Source organism: Punica granatum, chromosome 2, assembly GCF_007655135.1.
Source record: "Punica granatum isolate Tunisia-2019 chromosome 2, ASM765513v2, whole genome shotgun sequence".
Taxonomy (NCBI): domain Eukaryota; kingdom Viridiplantae; phylum Streptophyta; class Magnoliopsida; order Myrtales; family Lythraceae; genus Punica; species Punica granatum.
This window is the reverse complement of record NC_045128.1, coordinates 36,180,358-36,193,536: the sequence shown is the minus strand read 5'-3', so window position 1 is coordinate 36,193,536 and position 13,179 is coordinate 36,180,358. Positions and strand designations below refer to the sequence as shown.

The following is a 13,179-nucleotide window of genomic DNA, read 5'->3' as shown; positions in this document are numbered from 1 at the left end:
CAAGCGGTAGCTTGACAGCAGAACCTATGCCAAAAATCTCAACAGGACAAAGACCCAATCGAGATATTGTCGTATGGGTATCGGACAGATACACGTGCTTTATATGTGCAGGCTGCAGCCTCATAATTTGGAGCTCATTCTTCAAGCCTCATATATCTCTATATATCCTTCTCCCTCTCCCTCTATACATCCATCCAAATGGCTTCTCTCCTCAATCTGATGAACCAAGACTCATCGAGGTTAAGTCTAAGGAGAAGTGAACCGAGTTCATGCCTTGAAATCGAGAGCTTTCCAGAAGCCCAAAGAAAAGAATATCCAGGGCATGACGATCATGATCTGAATATTAGGAATGGGGTGTACATAACATGGGAGGACCTGTGGGTGACGGTGCCAAATATAGGGGGCGCGAGTGATAAGCCTATACTTCAAGGGCTGACGGGCTATGCCCGACCTGGTGAGCTCTTGGCCATCATGGGTCCTTCCGGTTGTGGGAAAACCACTCTTCTTGATGCTCTGGCAGGTATATAAATGCATACAAAAGATATATACATGTAGTGTTGTAGGTCATGACGTAAATTGTTTCATTCGACTCTATATATATCGAGTAGAATCCAAATCCATAAAAGGAAGCCTCTCATAACCCAGTAGCAGTCTCTAACTGGAGTATAAAGTCACAGATTTAACTTGCACTTGTCACAATGGATCTCCAGTTGATACTACTCCACCACTGTGGCTTAACTAACTAAGTTGATTTTTTCAAAAGGAGAAACAATAAATTGCTTGTCTTTCTTCCCTATTCAAGCTCAATCTTCAGTTTAACATTGCCTTCATGATCCTAATTAAGTTGGGGATCTACTGCGCAGGAAGATTAAGCATGAAGATAAACAAGACGGGAGATATCCTCATCAATGGCCAAAAGCAGGCTTTGGCATACGGAACTTCGGTAAGAAAATATTTGGCGATATAAAATTCACTAATTAGCAATTATTAAAGGGAAAGAAACTAGTTATTTTTGCTGATCATTACCATGAGACTTTTCAGTAAAACACCGATCATTCATTATAGTTATTTTCTGGTCCCTTGATCTCATTATCTTCACTTCTCTGATGGTAAATCTGTCATATGCCCAGGCCTATGTGACACAGGATGAGACACTAGTCACGACCCTGACTGTGCGAGAAGCAGTTCATTATTCGGCACAGCTCCAGCTCCCGGAATCCATGTCCAATGCAGAGAAGAGAGAGAGGGCCGATGGCACCATCCGAGAAATGGGCCTAAAAGACACCATGGACACCGTAATTGGCAGCTCGTGGGGTCCAGTAGGTAGAAATCCGGTGACAGATTTTCTTAGAGGCATCAATAATTTGAAATTGTTGGAGAAAAAGTGGTGATGGGAGAAAGGACAATTTGTCCTTCACCGGCTGGGAAAAGAAAATTGGGGCTCTTAATATAAAATAAGGGCTCGGTAAATTATTAATTTAAGTTTTTGAATTACATATGGGTTCAACTACGAATTAGACTCATTTTATTTGAAAATTTATTCAACTGGTATCATATTTTTTTAGAGGCATCAATAATTTGATGATAAAGATGCTTCATTTGAAATGATCCATCTAGCTAAAGACTATAAGTTTGGAACGTAAACGGAAGAGACGTCCTTCTTTTCATTAACCTAAATGGATGGACTTCTTTCATTTACAGGTAAGGGATTAAGCAGCGGGCAAAAGCGAAGAGTCAGCATTTGCTTAGAATTATTGACCCACCCGAAGCTGTTGTTCCTCGATGAGCCGACCAGTGGACTAGACAGTGCAGCCTCGTATTATGTCATGAAAAGGATTGCAGCCTTGAATCACAAGAGTGATGGAATCAGAAGGACGATCATTGCTTCCATTCATCAGCCTAGCACTGAAGTTTTCCAACTCTTTGATTACCTCTGCCTTCTGTCTTGTGGTAAAGCCATTTACTTCGGTCCAGCATCTTCAGCAAACCAGGTGATTATTTTGCACCTGGAGATCGGTGAAATTGAATTCTGCTAGAATTTCTACTGGATCCTCCTTTTGCGAAAACTGAACTTGCCTCTACCGCCGGTAACGTTTTCAAGATTAACCAGATTCTATATTGCATCAACCCTGCTCATGGCTTGGTAGGTCAATCTAGTTCCACCGTAGATCTGTCGACCAGATCCAATCTACCACAATGTCAGACAACCATAGTAGTCGGTTCCTAGTTTAGATGGGGTCAAACCCAACTGGCATGGTTCAGTTTTGAAAGATATATGTCGTATAATCCATTCATTTCCTTTTTCTAGCTAGCATGTGAATTCATATATCTCAGCTATATAGTCGACATTCTTGTCTTAAGATATCTCAAACTTTTCATGACATCTTGCTTAAATGTTTGGTATCCACAGTTTTTTGCTTCTGCTGGGTTCCCTTGTCCGATTCTTCAGAATCCATCGGACCATTTCCTCGAAACCATAAATAAGGATTTTGCAACGGTAAGACACCAACAACAGAGCTTTTCTTATATATGCATGAATTCAAAAAATGGATATAACTTTACCATTTTTACTTAATTAGGATGTCGAAGAGGGTCTAGAAGTGTCTGTGGAGGAAGCTATCGAGACCCTCAGAAGATTGTACAGGTCATCTCCGTACTACCTGGAAGTCGTCGGCCAAGTTGCCGAGATTTGTAAGCAGGTAATTTACATAAAGGTTAATGAAAATAAACCTTTTTTCTTTCCTTGCTTATAGATTAACCTTGTAATTTATTTAACCCCTACCCTGATAAAACAGGGGCACCTTCTGACCATAACTGCCCATCCTACCTCCTCTACATTCTTGAAAGCTCGTCTTTGTCTCAGCTCAGTAGAGACTTTCAATGCCATGTTTCATGAAGAGAAAAGAAAGCCATTCCAATTGCCGGAAATACTAGGCCTAGCACCCACTCCAGTAGAAATTTCTCGATTTCAAAATGTATTGAAGCCTGGAGTGATAAAAAAAGTGGGGATGTTGTATTTCCATTAGTGAGCCTAATTCACCGATAATAATGATAAAGTTTTGATCCTTGCATCGATTCGTCCATGAAAGCGTTTTGATTCATTGATTAGGGTGCTGAGGGTCATGGAAGACTAAAAGTGGAGGAGCAAGGGAGCAAGGCAAGCTTCTTAACTCAGTGTTCTGTCTTGACAAGGAGATCTTCGGTGAATATGTACAGAGACAAAGGCTACTACATGTTTCGCGTGGTCATCTACCTCGCGATAGCTCTGAGCATGGGCACCCAATATTATAAAGTTGGATTTGCTTATGAGTCGATTCAGGTCTGCCCTCTTCATTACAGATATGATTAATCTCTGTAATCAATATATTGCTTAATCGATATTGTTTCTGAAAATATTGATAGGCAAGAGGATCGTTGATCATGTTCATATCTGCATTCTTAAATTACATGGCAGTTGGTGGTTTCCCTTCTTTTGTGGAGGACATGAAGGTACGTAGTGTAGTGTACGCTTTCGTATTCGCTTGATCAATCAAAGTCGTCCCTTCGCAAATGCTTGGATTTCACCCTAATTCTTCAATCATCGGTTAGTTTGGTGTTGCGATTGTCATGCCTACCTTGTTTGAACTGTTCTCGTTGGACTCAGGTGTATATCAGAGAGCGATTGAACGGACACTACGGAACCAGTGCATTCGTCGTGGCAAATGCAATCTCTTCCATTCCATACATTCTGTTTCTTTCAGTTGTTTCAGGAACGATAATATACTACCTCCCCGGGATGCATGAGGGCATCGGATGCTTTCTGTACTTTCTCGGGCTGCTGTTCACCAGCATGATGGCGGTCGAGAGCATGATGATGGTTATTGCAAGCATTGTCCCGAACTTCCTGATGGGTATCATCGCTGCAACCGGAGTCCAAGGCCTGATGATTTTAGGAGCTGGCATCTATAGATTGCCAAAGGACATCCCGAAACCATTCTGGAAGTATCCGATATACTACATCGCCCTCCATAGGTACGCCTACCAAGGGTTATGCAAGAATGAGTTTGAGGGTCTAGAATTTCAGATCCAACTCGATGGCACAGGGCAACACATGGTAGGCGGCAAGCAGATTCTACGAGATTACTTCCAGATTGAGAGTTATTCGAAGTGGGTAGATCTGTGGGTACTGCTGGGAATGCTTGTTTTTTACAGGCTCTTGTTCTTTGCAATTATCAAGTTGAACGAAATTGTAAAGCCCAAAATGGCTGCTCTTATGGCAGTGAGACCAAAGCAAGCTACTCAAGTTATGGAGAGTCCTGCACCCTAATTTTTTTTTCGGTTGCAAGAGAGGCTCATAATCTGTGATGGAGAGTCCTGCACCCTATTTTGATTCCAGTAAGCTTAATGATTAGTTAATATCCATAACTGGAGTTAATTGTAATTCTATTTTTTAGTTGCATAAAGATCTTTTATATAGTTCGATGGCATTGCTTACTGTAACTTAATCTCACATCGGATATAACTAATAATTACTTTTTTTTGTCAATTCTCCATCAATATACACTATGTTGATATAAGCTTCTAGAAAGGCTTATATCAACATAATTCTGGAGCGTGATTTGACACAAAATCTTATATTGGCTCAACGGTTTTTTCCTGGGGCCTGATCATTCGTGCTTAATAATGTAGTTTGGGAGAAGACCTCTTAACCCACAAGGCCCTTAATGAAATTTTCCTTCAGCCCATAAGTTCCACCGCCTCTTGCATTGAATATAATATGTTTTTGGTCAAATTGGGGGCTGATTTTGCTAAGCTGATCGGGACAGGGGGGAGAGAGAGAGAGAGAGAGAGATTGGAGACCATTGGAGGCAGAGCGGGTGAGTGTGGTACAAAGAAGAAAAGGTTGGAGGAAGATGGGAGCAAAACCTGACAGCTAGTTGACTCAGGTGTGAGGAATTTCTCTATGTACGTGAAATTCCCATTTCAAATTTCTTTCTGTTGTTGGAATTCTAGTGTATTCTTCACTTGATGAGCTAACTCAGCTAAGAGTTATGATTAGTTGGGTTATTAGATTGAAGGAATTTTGGGTGATAGCTCAATCTAGCTGTTTTAAGAATATAGGAATCTGAGAAAGCAATGATTGAAGGAAACATTGCAAGCTAATTAGAGGGGAGAAATATTTAAAGTGGCAGTAAGTTATCTTTAGGGGAGAAATACTTGCATTAAGGCAATTACTAGTGTTCTCTCTGCCTGGCAATGCAGGCGCACCTGATTTCCCGGAGTATGGGCTTGAATTTCTCGGTCAGCTTGAGAACCCCAAAGAAGATGGCTCGATAAATGACAACCATCCCGAAGAGAATGCTGAGGTTGGTCCACTTTGAGTAACCCATTTCGACTTGCCAAACTTCTCTCAGTATCTCTTCTCCGCTAACAAAGCCTTGCCCGATTAAAGGAATGTTCCCAGCCGGAAGCATTAGCCCCCTGAATTCGTTCTTGTACAAACCTTGGTACGCATACTTGTGGAAGGCAATGTAGTATAGGGGGTACCTCCAGAAGATCCTTGGGAGATCATTCGGTAGCCGGAAGAATCCTCCGCTGAGCATCATCAGTCCCTGGAGTGGAATTAGCAGGTTTGTTAAAGAACTGTAACTCATTAAGATTAAAGGAGAAATATGTCTTATGGTAGTAACTACTGGATCAGATTGGCATCGGTCCATCAATGATTGCACCTGAATCCCGGCACCGGCAATGAGACCCATGAGGAAGTTCGGCATCAAACTCGCAATTATCATCATGAGGCTCTCAGCCAGCATCATACAAGCAAACAGGGTCAAGGCAAAGTAGGTGAAATGCCCGATATTATGCTGAAGCCCGGCAAGGAAGTAAGTGATGGCACCAGGAATTAGGGAAATGACAAGTAGGAATGGCACGGATGATAGTGTGTTGCCAAGAATAAAGGCAGCAGATCCGTAATGTCCATTCAATCGTTCCCTCTCAAACACCTATTAAACCGCATATGCAATAAGATGCATATATAGGCAAGTTGAATACAATAAATTAATTACCGAGTGCTAAAAGTCGACGGAAATTTATAAATCTTCGCCATACCTTCATGTCCTCGACAAAAGAAGGGAAGCCTCCAATTGCCAAGATCGTCAAGAAAGACGCTACAAACATTAGCAGCGATCCTCTCCCCTAAGAGATCGACAAATATTGATTAATCATGCATGTTAATAAGGTCTACGTCTACGTTGAGCATTAATAGAGTATAACTTGACGAATACCTGGATTGAACTATTAGCCGATCCAATGTCATAGAAGACAGTGCCTAAGCCAAAACCCAATGCAATGTATATGACAAGACGCAGCCAGTAGTAGCCCGGGTCACGGTACATGTTCACAAAGGACCTTCTTGTGAGTATGCCACACTGTGTGAAGAAGCCTGCTTGGTTCCCTTTCTCAAGTGCATCTCCTCCCTTCAGCATATGTGTAGCATATAACAAGCATCAACTCGTGATAACTAATAAGAAAACTGGATTTGATTTGTATGATTGTAAGATTATATACGAGACATGAGAACTGGATATTGGATACCGAATTGATGCAGTTTTAACCAATCCATTAGATTTACGAACCCGTCCTTTTATCTCTGATATTTGTTTTTGAACTTCAGTGTAAAAGTCTGAAGACTTGTATGATCTTATAAGGACTCTAACCACGTCCTCTGTTGAACAAATCTGTCCTCCATCTCTGCGGTCTGTTTCCTGATGATTGCACAAAAATCTTCCATATAATCGAAACACTCGAGCCTTGTATCTATATTAGGTCTAAATTTATGGAACGACCGGGAAAAGAAAGCGGCACCTCGTCAAAATCTGTATTTATGGTCCAAAGGTAATGATCTGATGGATTTTGATGACTAGGACATGGGAAACCATTCCCTGAGAAGAACTACAAAAGAAAATCGAGGACAATTTTGTAAATAATGAAATAAACCGACTTAAATTATGGATTGGTTAATTTACGATCTTCCCCTTAAATTTCTGGAGTTGTGACAATTTTACCCTACACATGAGTTACCTCTCTTGCTCCAGTTGATGGACCAAAGTATACCATGCTCCCTAGTGAGAGCAGGCACAAGTCCTCGAAGAGCTGGAACACCTCGCTGTTGGGCTGATGTACAGAGGCTATAACCACCATGTTGTTGTGTTTGGCTAGGTCAACGATTCTCTTCATGACATAGTACGAGGCAGCGCTGTCGAGCCCGCTTGTGGGCTCATCGAGGAATAGTAGCCTTGGGCGGGTCAGGATCTCCATGCAGATGCTGACCCTCCTCTTCTGCCCATTGCTGAGGCCCTTCTTGCCCCAACCCCCAATTCGGGTATCAACCGCATCATGCAAGCCCATCTCCTTTATCGTCGCCTCTGCTCTTTCCCTTTTCTCGGAGAGAGGAATAGAGTCAGGGAGTTGGAGCTCGGCTGACCAGTACACGGCTTCTCTGACCGTGAGGGTCCACGTCAGAACATCTTCTTGGGTCACATAGGCCTGATTGATAAGGATTGATTAACGAACCAAACACACTGCACAAGATATATATAACGTCTTATAACTATAAAGGAGATAGTCACCGATGTGCCGTATGCCAGGGGCTGTTTCCGACCATTGAAGAGGATTTCTCCTGTTTGCCTTGCCTTTGAATTTAGGCGCCCTGCACTCACAGTATGGCATCATGATCATGTATAGTACAACTCATTCTTTAGGGATATTTGGATTTAGTCCAATTAATCTCAGTGTCCAAGTGATTATGGAAGGTTTAAATTTTAAAAAAGTTACCCATGAGAAACTCCAATGAACACAACGTGTATTTTACAATGAAATCTAGCACAATTGCTGGCTTGATATATCCGATTTTTTTTGTCACAATTACGTCAAAAAAACAAAAAGAACCACCAAAATCCTAATCAAAATGTAAAATTAACTAAGACGTTCCAGAAAATTTCTAGGATGAATAATTAAGTGTATGCATAATTTCAGTACGTATTCCATATCCAGCTAGAATAAAATATCATTAAGGTGTTCATTTATTTACTCTACTTGATTAAATGCTATATAAACCAATTCCAAATCTTTTCCAAGATAGTATTTTTAAGTACACAAATTCAATTCAAATTCGTTTTTATGCATTTGGTATTTTAAGCACAAAATTCATTTCAACTTCGTTTCAGGTCATGACCTACAACACAATATGTGCATAAATCTTTTTTATGCGTCCTATATATAAGTACCTGCCAAAGCATCAAGAAGAGTGGTTTTCCCACACCCGGAAGGACCCATGATGGCCAAGAGCTTGCCAGGCCGGGCATGGCCCGTTAGCCCCTGAAGTATAGGCTTATTACTCGAGTCCATTGCATTTGATACCGTCACCCACAGGTCCTCCCATGTTATACACACCCCTTTCCTGATCTCCACATCATGAGCATACCCCGGATATTCTTTTCTTTCGGCTTCTCGAAAGCTCTCAATTTCCAGGCACAAACTCGGATCCCGACTCCTCAGACTGAACCTCCATGAGCTTTGGTTCATTAGAGTGAGGAGAGAAGCCATTTGGATAGATGTATAGAGGAAGAGGGAGGAGGATAGAGATCAGGCTTGAAGTTACGATTTCCGAATTAGGAGGTTACACATATAGAGAGCACATATATCCATTCAACACGATATGTCAATATCTCGATCGTCCGTCTATTGAAACTCTGACAAAAGGTTTCGCTCAATTTAATTTTTTGGTCAAGGTTACCGGCTGCTATAGCTATGCAAGGACGCTACAGTAACGCGTCAGTGAAATTAACAATATAGCTACAAAGATGTATGCAGGCCTGGTTCTTCATTACTCTCCAAAACCTACCACGGCATCAATATCATTAATGTCGAGAGGCAGCTTATTTCAGAGAAGAAGGGCATCATCGTCGAAGCATGTTTATTTGTCTACCTTTCCCGAAACATAAGTAGACTATGTTACCCTGAACATATAAGGACAGACTTGGTAGGAGGACGAAGCATCACGTGATACATATGCAAAGAAGAGGCGCGCATCTTATTCTCGGAGATTGGTGAAGATGAAAAGGAGCTGGTGCAAACCGAAAGAACTGAAGCTTATCATCTCAATTTGGTGCAAACCGATGTGGGTTAGTTCAAGCAGTTCGGCACTTATTTCCCTTAAATAAAGTCTCAAGTTTGAGTCTTGTGAATGAAGAAAATCAATGTTGTGAGAGCTTTATCATTTAGTGGATCGATTCGGTTCGACTAGATTAGTCAGAATTCAATTGGGCTTCCGATACCAGGTTTCACCCCGAAAAAAGATTCAAGAGACTTCTTTGGCAGCTGTCCGATATCTGGGGTTGCATATCGGCCCATTCCGGCCTTTGTATAGTGGTAGCGAGTGTGTGCCATAGCGATCAAGGTGTATTCTGATAGATTCGGCTTTCGTCTGTATATTTTCGATCTGCTTTATGGGTTGTTTTAGTCTTATCCAAGCCTGCGAAGTGCAAATTGAGAGGCTTCAGTTTGCCCTCCTATATATATGTTGTGGCGCATTATTGCGTTTCCTTTTTCGTTAAAATGCAAACCATGAGACTACGTGGTTTATTTATCATAACGTACAAATTTTAAGCGCGAGAGAGAAAATGGGTGTAGTGCAATGGCTAACATGCTCACCTGATAACTTAGGGTTTCAGGTTCGATTATCATCAGTGGGACTACCCGTGTCCCTTTATTTAGATTTCATTTTCATTTTCTTATATTAGGCCATGAGCCTTCTATTGTAACCGAAAAAATTTTAAGCGTTGATGTGTCAACTAATATATATATATATATATATATATATGATTGAGTATTTTGATCCTTGTCTACCACTTGTTGCACACTATTAAGCGCGAGAGAGAAAATGGGTGTAGTACAATAGCTAACATCCTCACCTGGTAACTTAGAGGTTTCAGGTTCGATTATCATCAGTGGGACTACTCGTGTCCTTTTATTTAGATTTCATTTCCATTTTCTTGTATTAGGCCATGAGCCTTCTATTGTAACCGAAAAAATTTTAAGCGTTGATGTGTCAACTAATATATGTATATATATATATATGATTGAGTATTTTGATCCTTGTCTACCACGAGTTGCACACTATTTTATATATATATATATATTTATATATAACATGTATACTTCTATAACGTGTACCTTCACTCGAGTGAGTCCCAATAATAGGTATGGCCGCTATATTAATGCTATGTTCTTTTAGCGGATACAAGTCATGTCCATGGCCCTATAAAGGGATAAAAGAAATAAAATAAATGGGTCAAGAAAATACCACGAACCAGAATCGAAAACTGAACTTCTCGGATATATTTTTCTATGCTATTACATGTAGATAAGATGTTTTCCCAAATGTAGGTGGACGCTTTTCCAGTCTGTGAGAGGAAGAGATGCTTTGGTTCTGGAAAAAAATATTGATTGAGTATTACTCATTTATATTAAATGAATAACAATCAATCAAAATACTTATAAGTAGGAATCTGTGGTGTGCGACGGGTTTTGAAAATGGCCTCACTCACAACGACACATCTACAGTGACAGCATCACTGCTCCAGGCTCCTTTTCATGGCTGACCCTCTCCTTTGTGCCGACACTCCACTCTCTTTACTCACAATTCAAGTGAATTATGTTGAATGAAAGTAAATTATTTGAGATCAATTAATTTATTCGAAATTTTTCAATAATTTACTTGAAGGTGTCGTCCCTTCAATGTTCAAACTGACAATACTGTTGATCAATCTGTTCTGCCGGCCCTTTGTGTCCATAGGCTTAATATAAGAAAATAGAAGACATAAGGAAAATAAATAGTTTCACAATGGGAGTCGAATCTAAAATATTTTTGTCATGATGATTTGTTGCGTCTATGATCTCAATTAATGAATGGTCCCGTCTTTGTGATGGTTTAGTAGGATATGTCAACGTGCGAATCTTTGTAGTATTTGGTCGGTTACAATTCTAGCATTGTTTATTATTATACCTTAATGGAGCCCAGAGTAAAGGGACATCACATAGACTGACAATAAATCAAATCAGAAGTACGCTCTGTTTTGTTCATGCATTAATGGAAATGCAAAGCGAGTTTGTTTTGCTCGAAAACGTAACAAGGATAACTGTCCTCTCAAAATATCCTTACCAAAATAATATAATTGATCGAGGATCATTTAACCACTGAAAATTAGGGGATAATGTAATCATTTCAAATCTTTATTTAACAATCAACACCAATTACTCACTTCTCTTACTCTCTCGTCTTCCTTCTTTCTCTCTCCTCTCCTCCTCTCTCTCTCTCATACTTTCTTTTTATTAATTTTATAATTCAATATTACAATTAATAAACATTCTGCTAATTTGTATAAAATACTCAATATATATCTATACATAAAACTATTGTATTATTGGCAAAAAAGTTTAAAATAACAAAAGATACCGGTCTTGTATATATGTTGCGTTAGTCTTCCCCTTCTATGGTTTTATTTAGGATGACAAGTTGGGCTCTCCATGGGTGAGTTGCTTGCTCTGGGGCTGCGGCCATTCTGGGCCGAACTACTTTTTTTTCGATGAATAATTCAAGATATTAATAATAATGAAGGAGTGAGTCTACAGGAGACCTGAGGTCAAGATACCCTTCAAAAATACATAGAGACTGAAAATTAGATCTCGAGCCAAGTTGGCCCATATCATGAGCAAGGGTATTATCCGACCTAGGAATCCAAGAACATAACCAAACAGAGAAAATTTTAAACACCGAGAGAATATCAGAGACTATGTTCCTAATCTCCCACGGACAGGAGCTAGGGTTCAAAATGGCTTCAGAAAGAAGAAGAGCGTCGCAACGTAGCCAGATCTCCTTAACTCCACTTTCAGCTGCTATGTTGAGGGCCAGGAGTGCTGCTTTAGCTTACGCTTGGAGAGGTGTGTCTTCATGCGAGATCTGAAACCACGACAGTTCTGGGGGTTTGTTCGGCTGGTGCAGGATATCGGCAAGACATGATCTATAGCTGTTCCAAGCTGCGTCCGAGCTGATGATGCTCCAGTCAGGTCCAGAAGGTGTTTTTGATGAATCAAGCTGAAGAGCTGCTTCAAGAGAAATCTCTTCTTGACACCCCAAGTCTCGACCTCCCTTGGAATGTTCTGCAAAGTGATCCTTGATGCTCTTGATGGTTTCATGAAGATCGGCTTGTTTCCCTGCGTGCACAACATTGTTACGTGAGATCCACAATTGGTATAGAGTAATAGCAGCATACAAGGAAAAGCTAGCCCTATCATTTGCATTCATTAGCAAAGAATGTGGAGGACAAGCAACAAAGTTTATTAGATCCTTCATAGTGGAAGCTGGAATGCAGTTTGCGATGATTTTAGAGATGACTTTGTAGCAAACATTGCAAAGGCTGATGGGCCTGAAGTCCTTGAAGGTAGATGCTCCTTGACATTTTGGAATGAGGCTGATGAAGGTGTTGTTCCATTCCTTTAGGATGAAGCCTGAGATAAAAAAGTTTTTTAGCGCTGATATGAGTAAAGACTTCACCGTATCTCCATAATGTTTATAGAACAGAGATGGCATTCCGTCAGGACCAGAGCTTTGAGATTTGGGATTGAGTTGAGTGCCTCTAGGATTTCCTGATCATCTGGGATTAGGATTAACCTATCATTTTCTGGTTCAGTGATGATATGGTTGATAAGGCCTTCCATGTCTTCTGGGAGATCTGGGTGGTGTGAGGAGTTGAAGAGCTCTTGGAAGTTCCTAAGGAAGTATTGTCCAATTCCATCATGATCTTGGCACCAGTCTTCATTTTCATCCTTAATGGTTGAAATGTGATTTGCTCGTCGATGAATGATCGTAGAGAGATGGAAGAACTTAGAGTTCCTATCGCCTTCTTTCAACCATAGTTCCCTTGATTTCTGCTTCCAAATAAGATCCTTTCGCAAAAGGTTTTCCTAAAGCTCTGCTCTAAGCAATTCTTCTTCCTTTTTGGATTCAAGAGTAGGGGATTTTCCTTGGATTTCTCCATGATCCCTGCGATGTTAGTATCACAAAATCCAAATATCTCTCTGTTCCATTTTCTGAGATCTTTCGTAACAGCCCTAATTTTGGAAGAAAGTTGGAATGCTCTA

At 40.5% G+C, this 13,179-nt stretch overlaps 2 protein-coding genes across 2 annotated transcripts; one reads left to right on the top strand and one right to left on the bottom strand.

The window, feature by feature from the left end:
* The first annotated feature begins 132 nt into the window (after positions 1–132).
* On the top strand, positions 133–4,476 carry LOC116195522 (ABC transporter G family member 11-like). Its single transcript, XM_031524766.1, has 9 exons — positions 133–520; positions 864–943; positions 1,131–1,323; positions 1,702–1,991; positions 2,411–2,497; positions 2,580–2,699; positions 3,110–3,319; positions 3,403–3,489; positions 3,644–4,476. Exons 1-9 carry the CDS (start codon positions 199–201, stop codon positions 4,304–4,306), a joined length of 2,052 nt encoding a protein of 683 aa, XP_031380626.1. The 5' UTR covers positions 133–198; the 3' UTR covers positions 4,307–4,476.
* Positions 4,477–5,158: 682 nt separating this feature from the next.
* LOC116195222 (ABC transporter G family member 11-like) lies at positions 5,159–8,633 on the bottom strand. The gene is made up of 9 exons (XM_031524221.1): positions 8,265–8,633; positions 7,608–7,687; positions 7,060–7,524; positions 6,844–6,930; positions 6,615–6,743; positions 6,264–6,455; positions 6,088–6,174; positions 5,709–5,981; positions 5,159–5,591 (listed from the first exon to the last, which is right to left on the bottom strand). Exons 1-9 carry the CDS (start codon positions 8,581–8,583, stop codon positions 5,214–5,216), a joined length of 2,010 nt encoding a protein of 669 aa, XP_031380081.1. The 5' UTR covers positions 8,584–8,633; the 3' UTR covers positions 5,159–5,213.
* Between the last annotated feature and the right edge of the window lie 4,546 nt (positions 8,634–13,179).

Bases quoted from the DNA above. Each gene is read 5' to 3' on its own strand.
- LOC116195222 (XM_031524221.1), bottom strand. From the start codon at position 8,583: ATGGCTTCTCTCCTCACTCTAATGAACCAAAGCTCATGGAGGTTCAGT. The intron at 7,688-8,264 runs GTACTTATATAT...CTGTGAGTGCAG, and splicing joins TCTTCTTGATGCTTTGGCAG to GGCGCCTAAATTCAAAGGCA. The intron at 6,456-6,614 runs GTTCGTAAATCT...CATATGCTGAAG, and splicing joins TATCAGAGATAAAAGGACGG to GGAGGAGATGCACTTGAGAA.
- LOC116195522 (XM_031524766.1), top strand. From the start codon at position 199: ATGGCTTCTCTCCTCAATCTGATGAACCAAGACTCATCGAGGTTAAGT. The intron at 2,498-2,579 runs GTAAGACACCAA...TTACTTAATTAG, and splicing joins TAAATAAGGATTTTGCAACG to GATGTCGAAGAGGGTCTAGA. The intron at 3,320-3,402 runs GTCTGCCCTCTT...AAATATTGATAG, and splicing joins TTGCTTATGAGTCGATTCAG to GCAAGAGGATCGTTGATCAT.